This window comes from Salvelinus fontinalis, chromosome 27 (assembly GCF_029448725.1).
Source record: "Salvelinus fontinalis isolate EN_2023a chromosome 27, ASM2944872v1, whole genome shotgun sequence".
Lineage (NCBI taxonomy): Eukaryota > Metazoa > Chordata > Actinopteri > Salmoniformes > Salmonidae > Salvelinus > Salvelinus fontinalis.
In genome coordinates, this window is record NC_074691.1 from 16366883 (window position 1) to 16394597 (window position 27715).

A 27715-nucleotide genomic window follows, 5' to 3' on the forward strand; every position below is an offset into this window, starting at 1 on the left:
CAGCTAAAAGAAGGGCAGAGCGTCATTTTGTAAACATTGCGCGAAAAGTTGTTTTGGAAATGTAGTTTGACAGAGCCCCGATACCGTAGGCTGTGCGATAAATTCTCTTCGCATGAACTACATTTCCGGTTCTCTGGTTAAAGGTCGTTGTCCTGAAGAAGAGCAAAGTATACATTTAATCGAGCATCATGTCATCTTTGCACGTGTCGTTGTTTAAACGGTGCACAGCGTTCGGTATAAATAAGAATAACTCTAATGATCATTGCATGTCTTTTTTTAATAATGTCTAGGGAGCTACTTTCAAACGGAGTAGGAAAGTAATCGCGAACTGATAGGCTGACTTGCATAAGGATTTCAAAATGGAAGAAGAGAAGTCAGGGGTCCCCCAGTGGCCTCGGGTTTCAAAGTTCATCTTGTCAGCATGTGCAGCTACTGTTGCTGAAATGGGTAGGCCTATACGTGCTGTCCAATATTTTTTCCAGCTTCTTTTGGGGTACTAGTCATTGTCGAATTCATTCAATGTCAATTCTACAATTTATTTACCATATTTTTCTATTTTTTATTTCACCTTTATTTAAGTAATTACAATTTAGCAATTTACACTGGAGTGATATATTTGCAGATGAGGATGTGCAAGTAGAAATAGTGGTGTGCAAAAGAGCAGAACAACCAAAACAAATATGGGGATGAGGTAGGTAGTTGGTTGGATGGGCTATTTACAGATGGGCTGTGTACAGCTGCAGCGATCGGTAAGCTGCTCTGACAGCTGACGCTTAAAGTTAGTGATCGAGATATAAGTCTCCAACTTCAGTGATTTTTGCAATTCGTTCCAGTCATTGGCAGCAGAGAACTGTAAGGAAAGGTGGCCAAAGGGGGTGTTGGCTTTGTGGATGACCAGTGAAATATACCTGCTGGAGCACGTGCTACGGGTGGATGTTGCTATGGGGACCAGTGAGTTGAGATAAGGCGGAGCTTTACCAGCAAATACTTATAGATGACCTGGAGCCAGTGGGTTTGGCAACGAATATGTAGCGAGGACCAGCCAACGAGAGCATACAGGTCGCAGTGGGGGTAGTATATAGGGCTTTGGTGACAAAACGGATGGCACTGTGATAGACTGCATCCGATTTGCTGAGTAAAGTGTTGGAGGCTATTTTGTAAATCACATCGCCTAAGTCAAGGATCGGTAGGATAGTCAGTTTTACGATGGTATGAATCATACGATGGTATGATTCTAGATTTAACTTTGGATTGGAGATGCTTAATGTGAGTCTGGAAGGAGAGTTTACAGTCTAGCCAGACACCTAGGTATTTGTAGTTGTCCACATATTCTAAGTCAGAACTGTCCAGAGTAGTGATGCTAGTCGGGGATGTGGGCAGCATTTAAGAGCAGTTGGAGGCCACGGAAGGAGTGTTGTATGGCGTTGAAGCTCGTTTGGAGGTTTGTTAACACAGTGTCCAAAGAAGGGCCAGCTGTTTACAGAATGGTGTCGACTGCGTAGAGGTGGATCAAAGAATCACCCGCAGCAAGAGCGACATCATTGATATATACAGAGAAAAGAGTCAGCCCGAGAATTGAACCCTGTGGCACCCCCATAGAGACTGGCAGAGGTCTGGACAACAGGCCCTCCGATTTGACACACTGAACTCTATCTGAGAAGTAGTTAGTGAAACAGGCGAGCCAGTCATTTGAGAAACCAAGACTGTCTTCCGATAAGAATGTGGTGATTGACAGAGTCAAAAGCCTTGGCCAGGTCGATGAAGATGGCTGCACAGTACTGTCTTTTATCAATGGCGGTTATGATATCGTTTAGGACCTTGAGCGTGGCTGAGGTGCACCTGTGACAAGCTCGGAAATCAGATTGCATTGCGGAGAAGGTACGGTGGGATTCAAAATGGTCGGTGATCTGTTTGTTCACTTGGCTTTCGAAGACTTTAGAAAGGCAGGGTAGGATAGATATAGGTCTGTAACAGTTTGGGTCTAGAGTGTCTCCCCCTTTGAGGAGGGGGATGACCGGGCCGCTTTCCAATCTTTAGGAATCTCCCCTATCTGGTAATAGGGGTTGCAACAATGGCGGCGGATAATTTTAGGAAGAGAGGATCCAGATTGTCTAGCCCAGCTGATTTGTAGGGATCCAGAATTTGCAGCTCTTTCAGAACATCAGCTGTCTGGATTTGGGTGGAGAAGCGGGGGGGGGGGGGGGGGGGGGGGGGGCTTGGGCCAGTTGCTGCGGGGGGTGCAGAGCTGTTGGCCGGGGTTGGGGTAGCCAGGTGAAAAGCATAGAGGAAAGCCAGCCGTAGAGAAATGCTTATTGAAATTCTCAATTATCGTGGATTTATCAGTGGTGACAGTGTTCCTAGTCTCAGTGCAATGGGCAGCTGGGAGGAGGTACTCGTATTCTCCATGGACTTTACAGTGTCCCAAAACTTTTTGGAATTAGTGCTACAGGATGCACATTTCTGTTTGAAAAAGCTAGCCTTTGCTTTCCTAACTGACTGAGTATATTGGTTCCTGACTTCCCTGAAAAGTTGCATATCGCGGGGACTATTCGAAGCTAGTGCAGTACACCACAGTGTGTTTTTGTGCTGGTCAAGGGCAGTCAAGTCTGGAGTGAACCAAGGGCTATATCTGTTCTTAGTTCTACATTTTTTTAAAGGGCCATGCTTATTTAAGATGGTGAGGAAAGCAATTTTAAAGAACAACCAGGCATCCTCTACTGACGGGATAAGGTCAATATCCTTCCAGGATACCCGGGCCAGGTCGATTAGAAAGGCCTGCTCGCAAAAGTGTTTTAGGGATCATTTGACAGTGATGAGGGGTGGTCGTTTGACCGTGGACACAGGCAATGAGGCAGTGATTGCTGAGATCTTGGTTGAAAACAGCAGAGGTGTATTTAGAGGGCAAGTTGGTTAGGATGATATCTATGAGGGTGCCCATGTTTACAGATTTGGGGTTGTACCTGGTAGGTTGCTTGATAATTTGTGTGAGATTGAGGGCATCAAGCTTAGATTGTAGGATGGCCGGGGTGTTAAGCATATCCCAGTTTAGGTCACCTAGCAGTACGAACTCTGACGATAGATGGGGGGCGATTAATTCACATATGGTGTCCAGGGCACAGCTGACAGCTGAGGGGTGTCAATAACAAGCGGCAACAGTGAGGGACTTATTTCTGGAGAGATTGATCTTTAAAAGTAGAAGCTCGAACTGTTTGGGCATAGACCTGGATAGTATGACAGAACTCTTCAGGCTCTGAACTCTGAACTCTGCTACTGAACTCTGCAGTAGATTGCAATATATTTAGCTAAATGTTTTATATTACACAGAACAGTGTCACTGTGATCAACTCAAAGTTGTCTCAATATCGGTTCCAGTGACATTCCCCCTGGACCTGACCAAGACCAGGCTTCAGATCCAGGGTGAAGCGGCCCTCAGACAGCATGGCTCTCAGACGGCCTACAGAGGGATGCTGGGCACTGCCCTGGGGATTGTACGTGAGGAGGGTCCCCTTAAACTGTGGCAGGGGGCCACACCAGCTGTGTACAGACATATAGGTAGCCCACACTAGACTGATCTCACTACTTACATATATGGTGGTTTGTTGATTATGGCTAGTTACCCACATCTTCCCTGCATAAACCCCTGCTGTACTTTTGCTAGTGTACTCAGGAGTGCGGATGGTGGCCTATGAGCAGCTCCGAGATGTCCTTGGCAGGTCTAAAGATGATCGCTTCCCCCTCTGGTGAGAGAAAAGCACAGTGGTGGAGCTGACCTCTACTCCTCAATACTAAACTATAACCACAGTTCATTTAAAGCATTGCATTTCCCCAGTCTCAACAGAACAAAGACTGGATGTCTATTGCTCTGGATGTCTCCATGCTTTGCTTAGTGCATGCATTCATGGTAGTCCCAAGCCACTGCATTTATGAGGAGCAGACTGAACTAGGCTCAGACCCCCTACCTATATGTACTTAGCTACCTCAATCACCTGGTACCCCTGCACATAGCCATGTTACTTTTATTCGTTATTCACTGTGTAGTTATTCCTCGTCACTATTTATATAGGACCTGTAGGACTATGTATATATACACCTGTGGTTTACGAAGCATGTGACAATTTTTTTTAATTTGGGCCTCTCTGCCAGTGTCCTCCCAGCTAGGCCACTGTGATCTTTCTTTTCCCCAACAGGAAAGCAGCGATCGGGGGCATGCTGGCTGGGGCTGTGGGTCAGTTCATGGCCAGCCCCACCGACCTGGTCAAGGTGCAGATGCAGATGGAGGGGAGACGGAGGCTGGAGGGCAAGCCACCCCGGTGAGAGAGTGTGTTTAACTAGTTTTCAGTCTTTAGCCATCCTTCAACCTAAACTGCATCTCGGTTTGTACTTCCTATTTTAACTTGTATGTCATTTAGTTATACGCTAATAATCACCCGTTAGATACAGTATCATGTGAGAGAGAAATGTCCCCCCCCCCCAAAAAAAATTGGACTCATCAGGCCTCTTTTGAGACAGGGTTCATGGAGTGTACCATGCTTTCCTGAAGATTGTCTCTGAGGGGGGGATCCGGGCGCTGTGGGCAGGGTGGGTCCCCAACGTACAGAGGGCTGCTCTGGTCAATCTAGGAGGTATAGTTGAGTGAATACAGGCACAATTTGAAAATGTACTGTCTGTAATGTGTATAGGGATTTAATTACTCTCAAATTGAATTAGATCTCACAACATATGATACTGTCAAGCACTTTCTACTGAGAAATACCTCGCTACAAGACACCAGCCTTTGCCATGGGTTAGCAAGGTAAAGTATAACACAGAGATTTAATGATAACTCAAAATGTATATCTAACTACTTCAGAGAATTTATTTTCAAATTCAAGTTCTGAAATCCTTTTTCTCCATCCAGCACATGTTCTGGTCTGGTTGCTGCTACCATGGGAACACCAGCAGATGTCATCAAAACCAGAATAATGAACCAGCCCAGAGGTCCAAATGGCAGGTTAGTCAGCCAATCAGAGAACAGTAATCATTCCTTGATAGTGATACTGTACTATATGCTTAGGATGTCATTTACAGCTTATTCTAGCAACAAGTGAACATCCAAAATGCAACAGATAAAGCCTTATCATTACAGGTTTTATAATGCTGACAGACCAATAAGCAAAAGTACCTAATAGGCTACATACATTTTTCCACAGGGGCATATTGTATAAGTCTTCCATTGACTGCCTGATCCAATCTGTCAAGGGGGAAGGGTTCATATCCCTGTACAAAGGCTTTCTCCCTACTTGGATGAGAATGGTATATTTACTCTGTCTCATATTATAATGCTTTTAACCTTTGACCGTGACAATGTACAATATATTCATACTGCCCTTGTTGTCTCTTTGGTACTGCAGGCACCCTGGTCCATGACGTTTTGGCTCTCATTCGAACAAATACGAAAGACAATGGGCATCAGCTCGTTCTGAAACCTGGACTGTCAGTCAGACAGGTTGCCTAGTGGTTAAGAGTGTTGGGCCTGTAACTGAAACGTTGCTGGTTCGAATCCCTGAGCCGACAAGATGAAAAATGTGTCGATGTGCCCTTGAGCAAGACACTTAACCCTAATTAATCCTGTAAGTCGATATGGATAAGAGTATCTGCTAAATGACTCAAATGTAATGGACTGATCACATTCATAAATCTACTTGTTTGAGGTGCTGCACTTTGTGCTACAGAGCTATGTACACAACATGCAAAACTGTGCCATGATAGTGATGCTTGTTAGTTACGTTGTCATTTGTCACAGAGACCAGTCAGTTGACTTACTATGATACGAAGGTGTGAATACTGGTTCTACTGGTTAAACAAACTCTTAACATGTTTCATGTCATTGACTTTCTGAACACTAACATTATAAAAGCTATATGCTTAATTGCGTAGGGTAAGAAGCATAAAGACACATTTATACAATGGGGCAAAAAAGTATTTAGTCAGCCACCAATTGTGCAAGTTCTCTGCATTACCTATTTAGTGAATATTTCTCCAATGTAATTTATCCCAATGGTCTATGACTTTTTAGTCATTATACAAGTCTGATAATGTTAATGAAAGTTATTTTGGAATTTTGATAGATGCAATGTTTAGGTTAGGTCTGGAATTCTATTAAGTTGCGATCAGATGTCTTACAGATGTAGTACTTACGTACTGTACTCAGTGGACCTGGATGTGCCTTGTGTGGAAAATCAAGAAGAAAGTATCCCTGTTTTTGATCAATCAATCAAATTTATTTATAAAGCCGTTTTTACATCTGCAATTGTCAAGTACTTTTCCGTAACCCGGCCCAGAACCCAAACAGCAAAGCATAAGCGAGAGCACAGTGGCTAGGAAAAACTCCCTAAAAGGAAGAAACCTAGAGAGGAACCAGGCTGTGAGGGGGGGGGGGGCAGTCCTCTTCTGGCTGTACCGGATAGAGATTTCCAATACTTCAAGACCCTGTTGTCAGATAGCTTTTAATAAAGACACGGTGGGTGTAGCGGCTTAAGGGGCAGGTCGGTCCAGTGGAGCCTGCACAACCAGGTGGACTTGGTCAGCAGGGGTTCCATAGGACTGGGATCAGCAGCACAACCAGGTGGACTTGGTCAGCAGGGGTTCCATAGGACTGGGATCAGCAGCACAACCAGGTGGACTTGGTCAGCAGGGGTTCCATAGGACTGGGATCAGCAGCACAACCAGGTGGACTTGGTCAGCAGGGGTTCCATAGGACTGGGATCAGCAGCACAACCAGGTGGACTTGGTCAGCAGGGGTTCCATAGGACTGGGATCAGGCAATGAATGTCTGGGTGTATTCAGGCCAGGGTGCCCTCAGCCACACTCCTCTGCGCTTTCCACTTCCACAGGGGAGAGACAAAGATAAAACAAACATTTACAAGTCATTCAACACATATTTTGTTAAATCGGGTCGGTCTTCCATAATATAGACGACATGAAAAATGATTTCATAATAAAAAATAAAAAACAACTTGTTAGGAATGCAGTCAAGTTGCACAAAGGAAAGTGTCTCTGATCCCTACCACACATTAACAGTTGATTCAGCTGTGGCGGGAAAGTGGTATGTTTACATCTCGTACAGGCTGCATGTTTGTGTGTAAGTTAGCTGTGTTGTTACCATCCCTGCAGCCTAGTCTACAATGAAACGAAAGCCTAAGAGTGATATAAAAATGAAGAGTGCTAAAAATGCCCTGTGGTTTTGAATGTCAAATGTCGTGATGATTTAATCTTGCTGTCCGTGATGCTGAATCTCAGCTAGTATCCCAATTGTGCTTGACAAGGGCTTATCAATTTCTTCTCTCCTAACACTCGTTTGTTTGCGATGGCTCATACTGTCACCGACCCATGTGTTAAACACATTTTTATCAAATATTTCAGTCTAATGCCAAATCCCCCTTAAAACAAGTCTATGATGACAGTGGAAAGAGACAAAAACTGCAGTCACACTATGGTTAGGAACAGACCTTGGGGGGAAGCATCTTTCTCTCATTGCTGCTGACAGGTCGGCAGGGGGTGGATGGTCGTTTCTTCCACCGGCTGTCTGAATGGGGATGTTGCTCGACGGTTGTTGACTGTTACAACCACTGGCAGGAGGAGGTCATTTACTGTAAAAGAATGGAGTAGCATATTTTTGTTTAGGGGCATTTTCCAAATCATAATGGCAGTTAGGAATTTAATCACTTAAGACAATATAGGATGACTTCATTACTGAAGATTCCAGTGACAACATAGACAGTTCTTGGTTATACCTTGCTCTGATTCTTGCACTTGTTTCTCTGGATATGCACTGTTCAAATTCACGTAGGCAGCGAGGTAAACAACGTATTTCTTCATTTCTATGTCCATGTTGAAGTCCTGGAATTGGGGCGTTCCCGAGTTATCATACAGCATCCATCGCCCTCCTTCTAGTTTAACACACACCACCATGTGATTCATCTCTGCTGTGATCAAACCCAGCAAAAGGAACTGAAGCTCGTACTTCCTGTTAGGAGTAGAAATTAAATCAGAATGGACATAAGACAAAAACAGAAGCTGTATTGGGGTTGGCATTGGGTTATGCACATTGTTAACTTTTATGCATTTCCCTAACCTCACTGAAACTACCCTTAACCTAACTCTCATTCCTAAACCGGTCAATTATCTACTTCCAAATATTTAACCTCAGTATTAGATCACAGCCTTCAATCTCCTCATTTTCTGCATTCTATATGCACCATACTGGTAGTGACACCAAACATAGCCTACAAGTTAAACCTTGGAAACATTATGCAGTTCAACCTAGCAGTACCTTGAAAAGTCATCCGTGATGACATACGGAGGAATAGATCCGTTTCCCATTCGGCCAAGCATATTCACCAGGATGAGTTTAGGGTCAATTACGGTGTCCAGGATGTAAACGTAACCATATACCTTAAAATTGCTTTCAAAATACACAGAAAGAGAAACACGACAGGATGGACAGAGAAAATCAAATAACAGTGTCAAAAATCTAAATGCCATTGGCATCTTAACAAAATGTGTCTTTCATGTTTATATTTCATATGGTATTTACACACACCTATAAAGTATAATGATTTCTTAGAATTGTAAAATAAATGTAATCCGATAAAGTAGAGAATGAATAATTAAATAGAACCTGCTTGTTTTTAATAATGAAATAGAAAGGGTTGTCAATGATGACTCATTACCTCAGTGTTCCATTGTAAATGCGAGCTGAGGGGCTCATATCGCAATCGTTGTTGTCGTCTTCATATTTGACATTTGTCAGGTCATCAAAATTTGGTAGGAAGTCTTCGACATAGCCTCTACAATCTAGATATCCGTTTTGGGAAAAGTATTGTTTTCTTCCAACGCGCAAATCTAAATTAATAAGCCAAAGACCCATCGCCTCATTATACATTTTGTTATCGAGAAAAGTTATGACTGCACCAACTGTGTTGTCTGTCATTAAATAATCTTTGATTTTGCTAAATCTTGTTGCTGTTATATGTATTCCGGCCAATAGACTGCTCAGAACACAGGTGTTTTGGAAAAGGAGTCCGACAAATGTTCCTCCTGGCAGCATGTAAGGGCTCTCCTCTCCTCTGATTAGCTTCTCCAAGTCTTGGTGAGACCTGGAAAGACAGGCAAATAAATGAAGTTGTCGCCACACAAAAACACATTTGTTGTGTGGCAACATTGTAGTGTAGTTGAGATTCTTTTCACCAGACCCGTACCCTCGAGGGATGTTCCGAGCTGCATCCATAAAGAAGAAAATGAGAAGGTAAATGAGTGTTATACCAAATAATGAAACCGTTATCAAATCTATATGATATTTTTGACATATTGTTCTATATTCACTTACCCATTGTGACATAGTGGCTATATGTAGTCTTAAGGCCAGGTCTGTAGGTGACACAAACACAAAACATTCTATAAAATGTATTAAATATATATCATATATTTAATGTATTTACATTAAGATATAACGGGATCATAGCTATATTCAATACAATTCCTCATGGTTGGTGTCTTGACAGATTTGTCCCAAATCGTGTGACATAAAACATCACTTTTCTGTCCTTGCATTTATGGCGACCCGTCCAGTGGCGACCCATCATTCAGGGCAGCTAGGGCAGAGCCCCACCTGTTTTGAGCCCTACACTTTTTAGGTCAAATCAAATTTTAAAAATAGTATGTACAGTTGAAGTTTACATACACTTAGGTTGGAGTAATTAAAACTTGTTTTTCAACCACTCCACAAATTTCTTGTTAACAAACTATAGTTTTGTTGGCAAGTCGGTTAGGACATCTACTTTGTGCATGACACAAGTCATTTCTCCAACAATTGTTTACAGACAGATTATTTCACTTATTGTATCACAATTCCAGTGGGTCAGAAGTTTACATACACTAAGTTGACTGTGCCTTTAAACAGCTTGGAAAATTCCTGAAAATTAGGTCATGGCTTTAGAAGCTTCTGGTAGGCTAATTGACATCATTTGAGTCAATTGGAGGTGTACCTGTGGATGTATTTCAAGGCTTACCTTCAAACTCAGTGTCTCTTTCCTTGACATTATGGGAAAATCAAAAGAAATCAGCCAAGACCTCAGAATAAAAATTCTGGTTCATCCTTGGGAGCAATTTCCAAACGCCTGAAGGTACCACATTCATCTGTACAAACAATAGTACGCAAGTATAAACACCATGGGACCACGCAGCCATCCTACCACTCATACCGTTCTGTCTCCTAGAGATGAACGTACTTTGGTGCGAAAATGCAAATCAATCCCAGAACAACAGCAAAGGACCTTGTGAAGATGCTGGAGGAAACAGGTACAAAAGTATCTATATCCACAGTAAAACACAATCCTATATCAACATAACCTAAAAGGCCGCTCAGCAAGGAAGAAGCCACTAATACTAAACCGCCATAAAAAAGCCAGACTACAGTTTGCAACTGCACATGGCGACAAAGATCATACTTTTTGGAGAAATGTACTCTGGTCTGATGAAACAAAAATAGAATTGTTTGGCCATAATGACCATCATTATGTTTGGAGGAAAAAGGGGGACACTTGTAAGCTGAAGAACACCATCCCAACCGTGAAGCACGGGGGTGGCAGCATCATGTTGTGGGGGTGCTTTGCTGCAGGAGGTACTATTATGTGGATATATTGAAGCAACATCTCAAGACATCAGTCAGGAAGATAATGCTTAGTCGCAAATGGGTCTTCCAAATGGACAATGACCCCAAGCATACTTCCAAAGTTGTGGCAAAATGGCTTAAGGACAACAAAGTCAAGGTATTGGAGTGGTCATCACTAAGCCCTGACCTCAATCCTATAGAAGATTTTTGGGCAGAACTGAAAAAGCGTGTGCGAGCAAGGAGGCCTACAAACCTGACTCAGTTATACCAGCTCTGTCAGGAGGAATGGGCCACAATTCACCCAACGTATTGTGGGAAGCTTGTGGAAGGTTACTCAAAACGTTTAACCCAAGTTGAGTGTATGTAAACTTCTGACCCACTGGGAATGTGATGAAATAAATAAAAGCTGAAATAAATCATTCTCTCTTCTATTATTCTGACATTTCACATTCTTAAAATAAAGTGGTGATCCTAACTGACCTAAGACAGGGAATTTTTACTAGGATTAAATGTCAGGAATTGTGAAAAACGGAGTTTAAATGTATTTGGCCAAGGTATATGTAAACTTCCGACTTCAACTGTATATACTACTCTCTACTCTAATGGTCAAATTAATAAACAAAAACTAAACTCTTCACAGAACAGCACAAACTGTCTCTAACCAGAATAGAAAGAGGAGTGGGAGGCCCCGGTGCACAACTGAGCAAGAGGACAAGTACATTAGAGTGTCTAGTTTGAGAAACAGACGCCTCACAAGTCCTGAACTGGCAACTTCATTAAATAGTACCCGCAAAACACCAGTCTCAACGTCAACAGCGAAGAGGCGACTCCGGGATGCTGGCCCTGTAAGAATCAAATACCCCTAGCGAATTTATGTTTATCATTTATTATTGTCTGTTTGAGCAGGGCCTCGTTAGATTTAACAAAGAAAGCATCAAGGAAATGAGTTCATGTTTTCATATTTTTTTGTGCCTCCGATTTGATACCGAGTCTACTGTGCTCCGAGTCTACTGTGCTCCGAGTCTACTTTGCACAATTGTGTAGAATAGACTATTGAGCAACACTCAACGCTATTCATATGAATTATTGTGGATATAATAACAACAAGTTACATAGCCTATTGGGCTTATTCACAATATGATCTGTTAATGAAATAACAGGACAAATGCATTTTGTTTTCCATGTTAGACCTGCAATTTTAAACAATACAATGGGCTTGAAGTAGCCAACTTGAACTTGAATTTGCAGCTCAGAAATACTGGAATAAGCCTACCTTGAAAATCAGACATTTCCTCTGTTTGTTGGTTGAAAAGTTATTGTAATTATTGTAGCCATTTTATAAGTTTGCCTGCTCCCTTATAATTATCTGTGATTTCCTTTTTGATCAGGTTTTGTGAGAGATGTGGCCACTTTTGTTTGTTTCACACCCCTTTAATTGAATGGTGCTACTCTGTTGTGTTAAAACCATGTGTGGTTATTAGATCTAATGTTGGATTCAATTTGGCTTTCCATACAAATCCTTCCACTAAAAAAGGAACCTGGTTTTTGGTCACTTTATCATTATAAAAACAGTGATGATGAGATTCAAATGGTGAGATGAATGCTCCCACTATGCATGGTTTTATTATGTGTGCCTGCGTCGGCCACATAGGCTACAGAAAAAATGCCATGCATGAATCCAACCTATTGAGTTAGGCAATGTCCACATTATTCTCACATATTGTTATGTAAAAACAATTTGAATATCAATGCATTAGCAAGCCCTGAAAAATTATTATTCTTAAAGTGGCAACGGCCTACTTTTATTTCTTTATTTGTACACTTTTTGCATGCTTTTTGGAGTGGGGGGGTTCTATATTAGGCCTTATATGTAAAATTATAGACATTATACAATTGTATAACATTGAAAATTACAATTAAGCGCTTGCAAAAGTCCCTGAAAGTCCTTGAATGTGACTTGCCAGTGTCTGTATGAACCCTTCTTAAAGGATGTATAGTCCTAGGCCTATGTTGTTGTATAGCTGGAGTTATGGGTCAATTTGCATATATTCCTTTTTTATTCTTAGAAGGCTACACATGTGGTATTGCATTCAAATCCTTTTTAGTTTTGTTTTAAACCAATTTTGAAATGTTGATCCCAATGTCACACATTGGCCCCATTATTTATAGAAAGACCCACTTGTAGAATCTATGCCAAGGCGCATTGAAGCTATTGTGGCGGCTGGTGGTGGCCCAATGCCCTATTAAGACGCTTTATGTTGGTGTTTTCTTTATGTCGGCAGTTACATTACTACACGGAAAAGGGAACAGCTGGATAAGGAAAACGGCTTGAGTCGCTCAAAAGGGAATATATCTTTGTGGATAAAGTTTGGGATAACAATATCATGTGTACAACATCTAAAGACCTGCATCACTATACTGAGAGATTTGCCGTTTATAAAAGGACATATTTGTTATTTTTGGAGCCGTTGTTCGTGTTTTTTCAGGGCCCCCATACTATACTGAAGAAGGGACGTTTGGGTAAGTTTCTCAAAAACATGTGGAATCACAAAAAAACGGTGTCTGGACCATTCTACAACATCCCATTTACATTAAAAAATGAGATTTGGATGTACAAAATAAAACGTCTCCTTTGATACTTGGTGAAAGCATCGTTGGCAGCCCTTACAGCTGTGCATTTTCTTAAATAAGATTCTACAACTCTTAAGGCAACATATATCCATTGTTTTTGTCAAATTTGCTCAAGCTCAGTAAATTTGGTTCGGAATCATTAATGGACAGTAATGTATGTAATTGTCCCGCTGAAAAATAAATCTGTATCCCAGGGTTAGGTTTTCAAAAGACTGAGGTGGGTTTCTGCTCCTTTCGTATACATTTTTTTATCCTGATTCAAATGTATTTATAAAGCCCTTTTTACATCAGCCGATGTCACAAAGTGCTATACAGAAACCCAGCCTAAAACCCCAAACAGCAAGCATTGCAGATGTAGAAGCACGGTGGCTAGTCACTGATAAACTCCACAGTCCCTGTCGGTGGCAAGCTTACCCATAACATGATGCTGCCACCATAATGCTTGCAAATACAGAGCGTTTCACTTAGGGTATGGCACGGTATGGTAGTCGACATGCCCTAGCTCAACAATTTAAAATGGGCTACTAAAATCATTCCAATCTCGATTAAAATATGTATTATTTTTTTTAACAGAGGCTTTCTTCTTTTTGCTTTCTCATATAGGCCACTAATGTGGAGTGAATGCAATGTTGTTGATCCTCTGTATTTTCAAGTATTGTGGTGGCAGCATCATGTTATGGGTATGCTTGTCACTAGCAAGGTCAGGATTAAAATAAATATGAAAGGAGAAAAGTCAATTAAAAAGTTAGAGTAAAACCTTCCGTAACCTGAAAACCCTGGGATAGAGGTGTATTTTTAGGCGGGAGAATTACACATTTTAATTACAAAAACACACCAGAATGGCTTTCCAAGAAGTGTTGAGTGTTTCTGAATGGTCCAGTCTCAGTCCGGATTTAAATCTGCTTGAAAATCAGAGACAATGTTGGAATATTGCTGTCCATCAATGATTCCTACTTAATGAGCAATTTTTACAAGAACTATGGCTACTATGTTGCCCTAAAAGTTGTGCAAGGTTGGCAGAATCTTATTCAAAACTATTTACCACTGTAATGGCTGCCAAAGGTGCTTCCACCAAGTATTAACTCTGGCATGTGAAGACATCTGCAATCAATACATCTTCATGTTTTAATAATTTGGAACATTTTCTAAAATGTCTGTTTCACATTGAAAATATGCAGTAGGTTGTATAGATTGGTAGGAAAAAATATAATGTAATCCCTTTTTAGATAAAATTTGAAGGCAGCAAAATGTGAAGACTGTGCAAGGGTGTGTAGACTTTCACTAGCTAGTCACTGTAAATGAATGTTAAGTTGTCATACATCTTTTGTGGTAAAGAACAGGAAATGAAAGCGATTGAAGAGGATACTTCAGCTTCTCTGCTATTTACCCCTAACACTTATTACTCGCTCATCTTCAAAAGGAAATGAATCAAGGCGTCTGTCTTCCAATCTGTTGACTTTCTAGTACTTCCCTAGTCTTCCAATGAGTTGGAGTTGCTTAATATAGCCAGAGGCCGAAAGCAGATTCAAGTTTTTCCATGTTTAAACTTGTTTTAATAACAAGTGAGTAAATAGCAGAGAGGCTAGTATTGTCTTCAATCGCTTTCATTTCCTGTAGTTTACCACCATTCACACTGATAATGGCTTGACGCCAAAACATTAAAAAATATATATATTTGAACTTTTTTCTGCACAATAAACTTTTGGGCTTCAATAAATCCCAATAAACCATCTCTTTTTGCAATTAAACCTCAGTTTTGGATTATTTCTTTTTTTTCAATGGTGTGCGGCTCTCAATGTCTTCCTGTATTATACCACAATATGTATAATAGCTTAACTTCCTGTAATGTGGTGTCTGTCTACTGTATTATTTTATAGGACTATCATAATCTAGACAATATTATAAAGGATAATTTAGTTTAAAAGAGCTATAAAGTACCTTGGTTCAGATAACGCCATCTTCTTGTCTTGTCAAGTGTTTCAAAATGGACACGCACATCACTTAAACAGCTTCCTGTATTTGCATGATATCAACTGAGTGGTTGACTTCTCATGATGTCACCATCACGTTTACAGTTGCTCCTTGCCTATAAGTTTAAATTAATATTCTCTTTGAAGTGTATATAATACATTTACAAAAAGTAATAGTAATGTTGAATATTTACATAATTAAGCAACAAGGCCAGAGGGGGTGTGGTATATGACCAATATACCATGACTAAGGGCTGTTCTTACACACAACACAACGCAGAGTGCCTGGATACAGCCCTTAGCCGTGGTATATTGGCCACATACCACAAACCCCTGAGGTGCCTTATTGCTATTATAAACTGGTTGCCAACGTAATTAGAACAGTAAAAATTAATGTTTTTTCATACCCGTGGTATACGACCTGATATACCACGGCTGTCAGCCAATCAGCATTCAGATGTTGAACCACCTAGTTTATAATAGTGCACAGGCTATTCTGATTATATATATTTTTTTAAATCCACTAACACTAGTGAGAAATGGAGAAGAATAAGGTCCCAGATCTCTTTGTGCTTTAGAAGTTGCCGAAAGAGCGCAAAAAGATCTAATACAAGGACTATAGTGGACTTACCTGTAGCCTGATTCATAGACTGTTCTCTCTACTACCGCATGGCAAGTGGTGCCAAGTCTAGGACAAAAAGGCTTCTCAACAGTTTTTACCCCCAAGCCATAAGACTCCTGAACAGGTAGTCCGGGTAGCCATTTGATTATCTGCATTGTGTGCCCCCCCCCTCAACCCCTCTTTTACACTGCTGCTACTCTTTGTTTATCATAAATGCATAGTCACTTTAACTATACATTCATGTACATACTACCTCAATTGGCCCAACCATCCAGTGCTCCCGCACATTGGCTAACCGGGCTATCTGCATTGTGTCCCGCCACCCACAAACCCCTCTTTTACGCTACTGCTACTCTCTGTTCATCATATATGCATAGTCACTTTAACCATATCTACATGTACATACTACCTCAATCAGCCCGACTAACCGGTGTCTGTATGTAGCCTCGCTACTTTTATAGCCTCGCTACTGTATATAGCCTCGCTACTGTTATTTTTCACTGTCTTTTTACTGTTGTTTTTATTTCTTTACTTACCTATTGTTCACCTAATACCTTTTTTGCACTATTGGTTAGAGCCTGTAAGTAAGCATTTCACTGTAAGGTCTACACCGGTTGTATTCGGCGCACGTGACAAATAAACTTTGATTTGATTTGATTCATACAAGAGCTGAGCTAAGACTGAGATTTGGACAACAGCCTATCCTCCAGGTTATCTTGCACAGTATAATCTGTCCATGGGTCTACACAATGTGGCTTAAATCTGGTGGAGGAAAATATTTAAAGTGGGATGCATGCCAGCAAAGCCACTACACAACACTAAACAATACATTAATTGCACTATAACGGTAACAAACAATGCCTACAAACTGCTAGGGCCTACATAAAGCTGTCCCAACAGCAGAGTCCCAACGTCTTACCACTGCTACACCTGGCTATCAGCGGAGCCTTGTCTGGCAGGGAAACAGTTAATTCAGCCTCATTTACTGACTTTAAAAAACAGCTGATATGGCTGACTTGCTTAAACAAATGTGTTTTCTAATGACAATTGATATGTACAAACTATAGCATTAGGGGACGACAAGCGGATAAGAGGCAATCCGTAATTTTGATTAAGTCATTAATGAGCAAGCTAGGACAGACGTAGTCAATATAACTATTTGTTTAGCCCTTTTGAAATGTACAGCGACAGAATTCAGAACATGGGCCGTTCTTACAGTATTCTCCCTGTACGCCAAGTTAGAACTATAGGATAAATAAAGGGGGCATATATTCAGACAATGAAAGCTCTTACAATATTTAATGATTACATTTCTCTAAAACAGGCTAAAGGCTACATGTGCACCACCAAGTCAGAACAGTAGCTGAAATTAAGAGGTGAAAATAGACCAAACTATTAGGGTGAGGCACATGGGCTACTAACAGCTTACTACACAACATACACTTAGTATTACTTTCTTAGCTACAGAATACGCATCTCCCTGGCATATTACATAATTTATGCGCAGCATACAATACATTTTTGGACTCACCTTGTTGTGCTGTGCTCACTTGAACAGGAAGTTGGCACGGCAGTCCTTCTTGTGGGCAGATTTTGTCATCAAAGTCTGGCATTCTCTGGATTTATGGTGCTTTCAAAACAACTGGGAACTCAGAAAAAACAAGGTCAAATCATGATGACGTCATTGATCTTCAGGTCGGAGCTCTAGAAAGAGGCCAGATTTACAATTCCCAGTCTGAGCTCGTTTATTTTATCTCTGGCCAATGACCTTGAGCCTTCTTGGATGGGCACTTCTAATTTAACTCTATGGGAGCACCCAAGGGGCTAGAATTTTGTAGCTCTACTTAGACTTGGCGGTGATGTAGTGTCTCCATGAGTGACAGAAAACGGAGCCAATCACGGCACAACGCTCTGTATTTCCTGCTGGCTTGCCCCAACACCACAGAAAGCACTGAGCTAGGCTGAAACACCTGCATTTTGGAGCTGCCTTATTCAAGAAAACAAAAAAGAGACCATGTTTGTATGCAGCTTTATTAACTCAATTATATATATATATATATATATATATATATATTTTTACATTGTTAGCAAATTGATATGTGACACGTATTAATGCCAAAATAACATGCAAACGAGGCAACCTAAAAAAACAGGCATGCTAAAAATGTGGGGCTCAAAATAGGTGGCCTGCCCTGAATGATCGGTCGCCATTGTCTAGAAGTAAAATAGGGAGAGATCAGGTCCCTCACTACCCTTTCAACTGGCAAAATCTGTATGGTAGGACATGACATGATTGGTACATTTATTTATTTTTTATTTTTTACTGTGGGTTCAGTTATATGTGGTATCGTATCCCTATTAGATATGGAGCCCAATTGGACCCATGAAGACACATTAACACAGTCGGCTCCAGTACCTGCTCCGGACACAGGCAAACCACACTGATCATTGTGAATAACACCGGTTTGCCTTAAGTTCCCAATTCCAGTGTTTCTGAATGGTCCAGTCTCAGTCCGGATTTAAATCTGCTTGAAAATCAGACATTGTTACTGAGAGTAAATTCATCTGAGAAGTAACTATAAAAGGGAATCACAGGAGAGATTGAACCAGTAACAAATCTGGAGCAAAAGCACACCATCTGAAATACTTTGTAGCCTACTGTAATCAATGAACCTATTGAATGTGCACTGTCATGGGTGGTGTAAATTTGACTTCCAATATGAAATTATATATTTCAACCACAAAGGGACATACATGTACCTACACAGAAGATAAACAAAGCATAATTTCCAACACAGCCAGCAAGAACTTTAACTAAAGATTTGTATAACTAAACCAAGATAGACCACTGCAGGTCGTTTCAAATGGCAACAAATTAGTCATAGTGAACAGAACAAGCAAGGAGGTGGGCAGGGCCAAGAACGATTGTGCGAGATTCTATTGGCGCGTTCTAGCATACATTTGCATTATTCCGTTAGGGAACGCCTACTCTTAAGTATACAACAACTCAATTCGCCTTTGCACTCCTTATAAACAACGCCTTTTTTTAAAGACTTTGGCAAAGGGTAACGTCTACAAAACGAAGTCCACTCTGCTCGTAACATATTGTAGTTTTGCGAACAGAAAACTGTATTGAGATCAAATGTTTAATCGATGAGAAAATGTGCAAAAATCGATTTTTCGTTCCATCGTCTCCCACTGCCGGCCGCTGGGCTTCCTCTCACTACCATATTTGGCCAAGCGGATGCTTCACATTTATACATCCGTTAAATATCTGTCTCATTGTTCTTTCTGTACCTAAGCTGCCTCCCGTCCTCTACCATTACCGACTAAAGATGGCGGCGTCAGGAACCGCAGCCCCCCGTCGTCTTGTCCAGTATGTTGTGGTCCGGTCAGACCTGGTCCATACGTTGGCCTGGCCATTAGGGGCGGTTATAACGCAAGCCTGCCATGCTGCCATCGCTGCCATTCATCTGAACTACAACGACCCAGACACGCAGGAGTACTTGGCAGAACTGGACAGCATGCACAAAGTCGTCCTTCAGGTAGCTGGGACTGGGGTACTATTATTAGCTTGTAAGTTAATCAATATTATACTGCTAATAGTGAACTAAATCGATATGCCTGTGTTTTGCGCGAACGCGGGCAAAAACAAGTTTCCTACTGATTTTGCCCATGCGCTCATATCAAGCTGCATAAAAATAGCCTCTCAATACAAGATACTTTTTTTCATAAAGTACATTTATACGTAAAGTTTCTTTATGTAAAGTAAATACAGTAGGATGGAATAATTATGCAGTGAATGATAGATGTGATTGTTGAGAAAATAAACTAATGCTTGTGATCTCCCTCTTCATCTTTTGGTCAGGCTGTGGACCAGGCCTCCCTCTCCAGCCTGTCCGAGACGCTGACAGAGAAGGGGATCGCCCACAAGCTGTGGATTGAGCAGCCAGAGAACGTCCCCACCTGCCTGGCCCTGAAGCCTTACCCCAAAGACATTGTACATCCTCTGCTGCACAAGTTCAAACTGTTCAAATGACACAGAGGGACAAAGAGAGACCCCTGTTGAATGGAGTCTGGACCATGGCTCCACACCAGCCAGTTAATTTGGTGGTCTTCTTTTTGGTTGACCTGTGCATCTTGGTGATGCTGACGGGGAAGAACCAGCACTCAGTGTCCGTACTCCAACTTCACAAGGAAGAATCTCACTCTGATAAGCAGTGTCAGTGTTTGTCTTCCTACAGTAACAAGGAGACATCACTCACTGAATGAACACTGCCATAAAACGGGCATTTAAAGAGTGGATGTCTGTCCACCTAATTTGATGTGGCCACGTATCTTGTGATTCAATTAAATGGTGAATGGTTACCTAAGGTATTTTTCTAGCCGCCAATGGTTGGAGTCTGTTTACAAACATACAAGATGCATTAAACATGGTCAACTAATTTGTGTCTTCTTGTATTATTATTAGTCACAATACACAGAATACAACCCTTACAATAAACTGAGGTTGAAAGAGGTAATGCAACTAGTGGCAATGTAGTGTGACAGTAATGAAAATAAGAAATGCAGTGTAGTAAAAAAAGAAGACAATCAACCAACATTACATATCCTGTTTTAAATTGTGTTTTTATTGCAAATGTGTTGCATTCTCACATTCATGGATGTTATAGATTTGTTAGTCAAAGCATAATTTCCTTCAAGGTCTGCATCTTCACCTTGGAAAAGCAATAGAGGGACCGAACGCACGAGGTGTGTGTGTTGTGTGTGTAAACTTTGAACTAATCCCAGTCTGTGCAGCCACATACCTCCCAAAAAATTGACAGACAAATAAGACTGTTTCAGTAGATGCAAAAACGTTGCTTTTCAGTCTACAGGGACCCCCTGTAACTACTTGACCCAGCCTGAGACTGATTTGTCTACGACGTCCTAAGGTAGGTATTCCACCTGGACACAGAAATAAAAACATGCATAATTCTCCCAGATACTTCATTCATATTGTCCCACCCACACAGCTGCTCTGATGCCTGTCTAAAAACAAGTTAACACAAGTATAATAAACAAAACTGGACAAAATGAGTAAAATGTATAATATATATATTTATATTTATTTATATTAATTTTACAGGGGGAAAAGTGGAACCTCGTTTCAATGAGAAAGCATTGGCCTTATAAGTGGCGAGACAAGCTTTTAATTTCTCCATCCACAACCAACTTCAGTCTCGATTATGCAGCACTTACAATACTTGACAAACATCATCAGCAAACAGTTGCTCCAATACTCAGAACAGTTGAAGTAATACCTGTAGAAGGTAGAGTGTATTAATCTTAACAAGGATGTTAGTTGTTTCTGCATTAGGCAGTATGTTACAAGGTGGTGGCAATGACAAAATGACAGACGCAGGGGATAGCAGTACACGTATGTAGGGCTGTTACTGCTTGGTGGAAATTACTAAGTCTAGAAATATATAGAATAGAACTGCCACTGGTCCCGTGGGGCTCAGTTGGTAGAGCATGGCGCTTGCAACCTGCTTCGATTCCCACGGGACCAGTACGGGAAAATGTATTAAGTCGCTCTGGATAAGAGCATATGCTAAATGACTAAAATGTAAAATGCTACAATATAGACCAGAGCACAATGATTGCTGGTAGCTAAGAGCAGAGTTGAGGAGGAATGTTTTGAACAGTTAAAGCTGCTGCAGGACAGAACGTATGAGTGTAAGCGCGTTAGTTATCTAATGGCCGAGGGGAGAGGGGCAGGGGATCACCTGAAGAAGAAAGGCATAGTTTAGATTGAGGATCTGTGGCAGAGAGAACGATCATGTGTGAAACTACATAAGAGTAGTAGTAGAGAATGTATACTTCTCTTTTGTAATCATATTGATGGGCTCTGCAACCAAGTTCTTAAGAACCTGAGAAATCTATATTTTACTTTCTATTACATTTAGGACACAGGAGACTGCTGAGGGGAGGACGACTCATAATAATCCCTGGAACGGAGCAAACGGAACAACTTCAAACATATGAAAACCACGTGTTTGATGTATTTGATACCATTACACCTATTCCGCTTTGGCCATTACCACGAGCCCGTCCTCCCCATTGAAGGTGCCACCAACCTCCTGTGATTTAGGGGATTTATGATGATGAAATGGTAATCTGATGTGAACATGAGTAGTATTTATGATGGCCTGTTTCCTCTAAATAATTCTGAGATAAAGTGCAAAAGTAGATTGTATTTCTTGCAAATTCCTGGAATATTTAGATTTCCTGTACAAAAGTAATGTAAAATGCAGCAAACTTGTTTTATAAAGGTAAAGATAAAAAAATCCTCATTAACATTATCATCAAACAGCGAGGAGCAGTCCTCTATGCAGAAAATACTGTATATACAAGAGGCACCTCAAATTTGGTATAAAGTATTCAGCTAAATAAATAGAAATGTTTTATTGAATAATCTTATAATCTGTGAGATTCAGTTGATAGAGCAGACCCATAAATTCAGACAACTATCACCAATGCTAGTTGAGTAAAAAAAAAAGTAATAATAATTGGTTCACTAGGTTTCACTTCTTTCAATAAACTAAAATACCTTGATTTAAATGATTGATTCAAATTCTAGTTCGCTTTGAATACCTAAATCAGTGTTAGAAAAAAGCTTTTTGTTAAGGTGCATAGCTAGCTGTTGCAAGTTTCTCTCTTCCTGTAAACAGTGACAGCATGTCAGGCCCTACAAGTCTTTTTGCGTCTTTGCCAGGAGTCAACGGCAACAAAGAGTGGAAGTTTCTAACTGATCATACTTTGGGATATTCCAAAGAATAGAAGTTAGATAAAAATACTAAATCTGATAGGTCACTTGTCAATATCTTAGGACAAATTGTGTGGAAAAGGAAATAAAGGACAAACTACCACAAATTAGTAGTGTGGTCAAGGAGGAGCTAGTATGTATAGACTATTTCCTTTTAGAAAAGTGAACAAACGCTACATTTTGTCTCGTCCAATTGCATGAGGCTTGCATATGATATGAATTAAACATCTTAAAGCTTTGGTCATTACTTTTTGAAAACGCTAAAAGTACATCAGGCGATCTACAAAAGCCCACTTAACTACCGAAGCGATGCTTCTCAGAATACAAGGTTCCACTTTCTCAGATCTGTTTAAACTTTTTGACAACAGAGAAATTAAATAATATGGCCCTTTTTTTTTTTAAATGAACCCGTACAAAAGCCAGTCCACACTGCTTCTCTCTCAGTAAAATCACATTCAGCAGTCGCTAAACCATTATCTCACATAAAGAGCAATCTGAAAAACACCCACAGGAAAACTTGCAGGTATCTAAAAAGAAGAAGAAATCAAATCAGGACATATTCAGTTTCCATCTTAAACACCAGATATACAGTATTAATCACATACACACACTCAGACAGTCATATACGTAAAAAAAAAAACTATTAAAAAATAATAAAATGGAAGCGAGTAGTTAATACCACAAACTTGGAGCACTACATTTTGTCGATTCTGAACAAATACATATTCACATTGTCTGTTATATACATGTTAACATGTTGAAGAACCAGTTCAAATATTTACCTTGTACCTGTACTGAATGGACTGTCTTTGCCATTGAGCGGCTCTTGCATATAAGAATGTCTGTTAGTTAATGACCGTTGTCTAATGGTGCTTTGTATTTGGCATATTATATCCCAAATGCTAAACAGTTAATATTAACAGATCAGATGAACTTCTGCATTTGACATAGTTCTATTAACACTTTCTATACAGTAATGCCTGTTCCTAAATGAGGAGCGAAGGCTGGAGAGTATGTGAAGATATCCATGAAAAGTTATCCTTTGTAACACTTCTGGGAGTATGAAACCGTTAGCTGGTACCCTATATAGTACAAATGTATACTGAAAACAAATGTAATCCTTCCACATACATTCTGTTAATTTTGTCTTGCTTCCGTGTGTTTTGTAAAGTGTATGTTTATTTACATATACCAAACAGTGGCTCAGGAATGGCTTTAACATTGATAAGTACTAATTGTTAACCCACATCCCTTTCAAATAGAAAATAAAACATTTACCTTATCAGAAGAAAAATACACTTAAATATCTCATCTATTAATCGTATATATATATATTGTTTTGAATTAAATGCAAAAGGCTAAAAGCAAAGCATTATTTTAAGCGTCTTAGAATGACAGGAACAAGTGGTATGTCAAATCAAGGTTTATCTGTTTCACAAATGAGTCTCTGAATTGGAACTGCTACCAGCTTTTCATGTTCATGTCAGGTTGAATTTGAGTTGTAAGCTGAGGACACCTGAGCCACTGTTTGGGTATAAAGCACAGGCACACAGACGCCATTGAAACTGTACACAACGTGATTCAGAAATCATAGCACATTAAAGGAGTTGGCATTCAGTTTGAGGCCTCTGGAGGAGGATGGTGATCATGCATGCTATTTCAACTGATCATCCCTAACCCTCCTCGGTTATTAGCTGTGCTCGGGTAATGTTGCACACTTTGTAAAATGCCTTGTATATACACAGTCAGATATCTAGTTGGACCATAACACCCTTAAGAAAGCCTTCTGTTAGTCAGAAATACACATACCCGGGATAGAGCAGAGAAATACACATACCCGGGATAGAGCAGAGAAATACACATACCCGGGATAGAGCAGAGAAATACACATACCCGGGATAGAGCAGAGAAATACACATACCCGGGATAGAGCAGAGAAATACACATACCCGGGATAGAGCAGAGAAATACACATACCCGGGATAGAGCAGAGAAATACACATACCCGGGATAGAGCAGAGAAATACACATACCCGGGATAGAGCAGAGAAATACACATACCCGGGATAGAGCAGAGAAATACACATACCCGGGATAGAGCAGAGAAATACACATACCCGGGATAGAGCAGAGAAATACACATACCCGGGATAGAGCAGAGAAATACACATACCCGGGATAGAGCAGAGAAGCCAAAAGCCAAATTAGACTTGATTTTTCATTATCATTACGTCGCCGAACTTTGCTCTTTCTGTTGTTGCTTTCTCTTCATTTTCGGGTTTATTGCTTGTTAATAGGTTATTGTTTACCCACATAAAACATGGTGTTTTTTGGCCAGACTTTATGTGAATGAATGTGTATAGTAAAATATCAGAGGTTAGTGCTGATAGACAGTGTCTGACTGGGCAACAGTAGTCACATGAGCAGTCAAAAAGAGCTGTAGTGTGTGGCCAGTGGAATGACATCATCACGGGCAGAGAGTTGGAGGAGAGAGAGCACTGTGTTTCCAAGAAAACACCCCATTCAACGTCCATCACTTCTTAGTGAAGAAGTTCTAAGGTTACGAATTACGACCTATTCATGTCGTTGTGTAATATTGATAATCCATTCTTGTTTGTTTTGTGGTTCATTTAAGGGGATTAAAACATTCAAAGGGATGCCAAAAGAGCAGAGCTAGCCATTTCTAAAATCAATCAAATTCTTATACCGAGATTTTCTTTTTTCACATTACAGAACACAGAGCACATTTAGCAGTTACATTTTCATAATGTCAAATATCGCCTTAAAAAATTATAATAACTGACAAGTTACTCTCAAATAAAAAAACTGAAGAAAACCGCATTGAATCACAATGTATAGTTTGAGCTAAAAATGACAGTTGCATTTTAGAGTAATTAAATGATGCCTTTGAAAGGAAAGTAGAAAGTGTGAACTCATCCCAATTTGTGTCCATCTGTGCTGTACAATACCACCTGCACGGTTACACATGACAAACAATACTGATAGGCCAAGGAGAGCCCAACATGGCTCATATTCACAGCTGCTGGGGAGAAAAATGTGTAAGACAGACAGTTACTTTAACAGTCTGGTGGTTTGAAAATGTGAAAGACGGTGTTGCCAACTGAGCAGGGCAGCGCAATCTCCCATCCCATCCCGGCCGTGCTGCTTGTTGTCCTGACGACACAGACGACGAGAACAGAGAAACAAAAACAAAAAACGAGAGCTGGGAATTTCCTCCCATCAGGCACTGCAATTGAGGGAGCTAGTCAGTCACAGATCCAGCTGAAACTGAGCTTCCCACTGCAGAGGTTAAAAACCTAACATTCCCAAAACGTTGTCCCCAAAACGCCACCCCACGCTAGAGCAAAAGTTGAGACGACGGGTTAACCACCCACAGCTGAGCTCAGCTGCATGTTGATCGCACTCCCAAGACGCACTGCTGCGATGGCCTGACGGAACGAGCAATTAGGAACCAGATCCTCTTTTGACAACCACGACGACTTGGCAAAACCGGAAGCTGATTCCTTTCTCAGAACAGAAAGCAGACTTTGTGTTGAAAGTAGGTAACCAGGAATGAGCGCTGAACGATCGCTGCTGCCTTATGGTACGGTATGGGCTGAGGCTGGCTGGCAGGCAGGCAGGTAGACAGACACACTCTTACCTGGACCTCAGTCTCCATCCCAGGGCCCTCCTAACCAGTCCGGCAGGCAGGTGTCTAAAACCAAAGGTGAGAAAGAGAAGAGGTTGGTGGTCTGTGGAGCACCTCTCTCCTGGCAGGCAGCTGAGCTGAGAAGTCACTCTGTGAGGAGCTGCTGGAGGAGGCTCTTCTGCTGGGACTGGCTGCTCTGAGGCCCCTGGGGGCCCTTCTGGGTGCCTATGGACCCCGACTGGTTCAGGTAGGAGTCGCTGCCCACCAGGTTCACCGTACACTGGACGTCGGCAAACACTTGAACCTGCTGTACCTGATGAGGAGAGGAGGGAGAGAGGAGGACATTAGTGAAGGAAGGAGGGAAAAGGATAGAAGGAAATGAAAGTGATAGGTGGGCATTAGTGAAATGGTTCACCACAACAGTTTTGGTCAGTTAAGGGCAGCTTGGACGGTGCGTTATTGCTTTTGTACTTGACTTCTAAGTTGAAGCAGCTGACATCAGGTGTGGCACCCTCACCTGATCGTTACACATGGAGTTGATGTCGCCAAGGTTACTGTTGGCCATGCCAACAGGTGGTCCAATGGAAGGTAGCGAGCCCATCCCCCCTGAGCCTCCTGCCATTGACACAGTGATACTCATGTTGTTGTAGACCCCCTGTTGCTCAAAGGCCTGGGGCGTCGTCTGACCAGACTGGCTGAACAAGCTGACACAGACAGAACACACATTCATGATACCAGTGGCTTAATGTACACTCTTCTTTCAGTTGCTATATCTGGTCATTACAATTACTAGGAAATTATATAGAAGCAGTTGATACATTTTGGTACCTTCTTCACTTCAAATAATTAAACACATCTGGTATAATGTTACATAAGTGATTGTTTGAAAGAATCCTCTAAGAAACAAACAAGTAATTATGTAATAACCATCTGACCGTGTACTTTCTATGTAAATAACAAGTCAATAACAGACTATGCAATTTACACATTTACACAGGCATGGCTCTGGCCACCTCACCTGTTTCCGCCCATGCCAGCTTGCTGCCAACTCTTCATGTCAGGTGACTGGTACCCAGGAGGCTGGGCCTGCTGGAGCAGAGGACTCTGGGAGGTGGAGTTCTGAGGGGACAGCAGGGGACTGGTGGGGCTGAGCTCTGTAGGGAACGAGGGGTCTCCTTGCTGGACCATACCTTTGAGGAGAAGGACAAAGAGATGCTGTTAGAACATTCTAGAGTCTAGACCATTTTGATATTTGTCAGCAGCACTTTATTCCATTTTCTATTGAACCTGTCTGCACACTACTTTTTGATATTGACAATCTCAGCACATTATATGCTATTTTGAAATTGATATTAACACCACATTGTACTGACAAGTTCAGATG

General features: G+C 41.1%; 4 protein-coding genes across 9 annotated transcripts in view; 2 read left to right on the plus strand and 2 right to left on the minus strand.

Annotated features, from left to right (window-relative positions):
- The first annotated feature begins 72 nt into the window (after positions 1-72).
- Positions 73-5856, plus strand: slc25a27 (solute carrier family 25 member 27). The gene is made up of 9 exons (XM_055885019.1): positions 73-447; positions 3373-3552; positions 3659-3740; positions 4188-4310; positions 4510-4622; positions 4708-4792; positions 4898-4990; positions 5190-5292; positions 5391-5856. Exons 1-9 carry the CDS (start codon positions 360-362, stop codon positions 5460-5462), a joined length of 939 nt encoding a protein of 312 aa, XP_055740994.1. The 5' UTR covers positions 73-359; the 3' UTR covers positions 5463-5856.
- Positions 5857-6236: 380 nt separating this feature from the next.
- LOC129825156 (uncharacterized) lies at positions 6237-17860 on the minus strand. 3 transcript variants are annotated; one of them, XM_055885017.1, is made up of 8 exons: positions 15221-15300; positions 9368-9408; positions 9240-9258; positions 8712-9137; positions 8312-8443; positions 7773-8005; positions 7488-7628; positions 6237-6863 (listed from the first exon to the last, which is right to left on the minus strand). In XM_055885017.1, the coding sequence occupies exons 1-7, from the start codon at positions 15238-15240 to the stop codon at positions 7510-7512; spliced, it is 990 nt and encodes a 329-aa protein (XP_055740992.1). In that variant the 5' UTR covers positions 15241-15300; the 3' UTR covers positions 6237-6863; positions 7488-7509. The 3 variants fall into 3 exon arrangements, with proteins under 3 accessions (XP_055740992.1, XP_055740993.1, XP_055740990.1); XM_055885018.1 differs by lacking the exon at positions 15221-15300 and adding an exon at positions 17406-17860 and having other exon boundaries at positions 6237-7628; XM_055885015.1 differs by having other exon boundaries at positions 6237-7628.
- A 1216-nt stretch (positions 17861-19076) lies between these two features.
- On the plus strand, positions 19077-20319 carry ptrhd1 (peptidyl-tRNA hydrolase domain containing 1). The gene is made up of 2 exons (XM_055885033.1): positions 19077-19419; positions 19743-20319. The coding sequence occupies exons 1-2, from the start codon at positions 19210-19212 to the stop codon at positions 19911-19913; spliced, it is 381 nt and encodes a 126-aa protein (XP_055741008.1). The 5' UTR covers positions 19077-19209; the 3' UTR covers positions 19914-20319.
- A 165-nt stretch (positions 20320-20484) lies between these two features.
- ncoa1 (nuclear receptor coactivator 1) overlaps positions 20485-27715 on the minus strand; it is a 76545-nt gene continuing 69314 nt past the window's right edge. For all 4 annotated transcript variants that reach the window (XM_055885028.1, XM_055885027.1, XM_055885029.1 and 1 more), the window contains 3 exons: positions 27350-27521; positions 26849-27035; positions 20485-26644 (listed from right to left, as the gene is read on the minus strand). In XM_055885028.1, the coding sequence (XP_055741003.1) occupies positions 26477-26644; positions 26849-27035; positions 27350-27521 (527 nt within the window). In that variant the 3' untranslated portion in view covers positions 20485-26476. The remainder of the gene's footprint in view (positions 26645-26848; positions 27036-27349; positions 27522-27715) is intronic.

Bases quoted from the DNA above. Each gene is read 5' to 3' on its own strand.
- slc25a27 (XM_055885019.1), top strand. From the start codon at position 360: ATGGAAGAAGAGAAGTCAGGGGTCCCCCAGTGGCCTCGGGTTTCAAAG. The intron at 3,553-3,658 runs GTAGCCCACACT...TACTTTTGCTAG, and splicing joins AGCTGTGTACAGACATATAG to TGTACTCAGGAGTGCGGATG. The intron at 5,293-5,390 runs GTATATTTACTC...TTGGTACTGCAG, and splicing joins TCCCTACTTGGATGAGAATG to GCACCCTGGTCCATGACGTT.
- LOC129825156 (XM_055885017.1), bottom strand. From the start codon at position 15,240: ATGGCGTTATCTGAACCAAG. The intron at 9,409-15,220 runs GTACTTTATAGC...TGTCACCTACAG, and splicing joins ATGGCGTTATCTGAACCAAG to ACCTGGCCTTAAGACTACAT. The intron at 8,444-8,711 runs GTAATGAGTCAT...GTATTTTGAAAG, and splicing joins ATTTACAATGGAACACTGAG to CAATTTTAAGGTATATGGTT.
- ptrhd1 (XM_055885033.1), top strand. From the start codon at position 19,210: ATGGCGGCGTCAGGAACCGCAGCCCCCCGTCGTCTTGTCCAGTATGTT. The intron at 19,420-19,742 runs GTAGCTGGGACT...TCTTTTGGTCAG, and splicing joins TGCACAAAGTCGTCCTTCAG to GCTGTGGACCAGGCCTCCCT.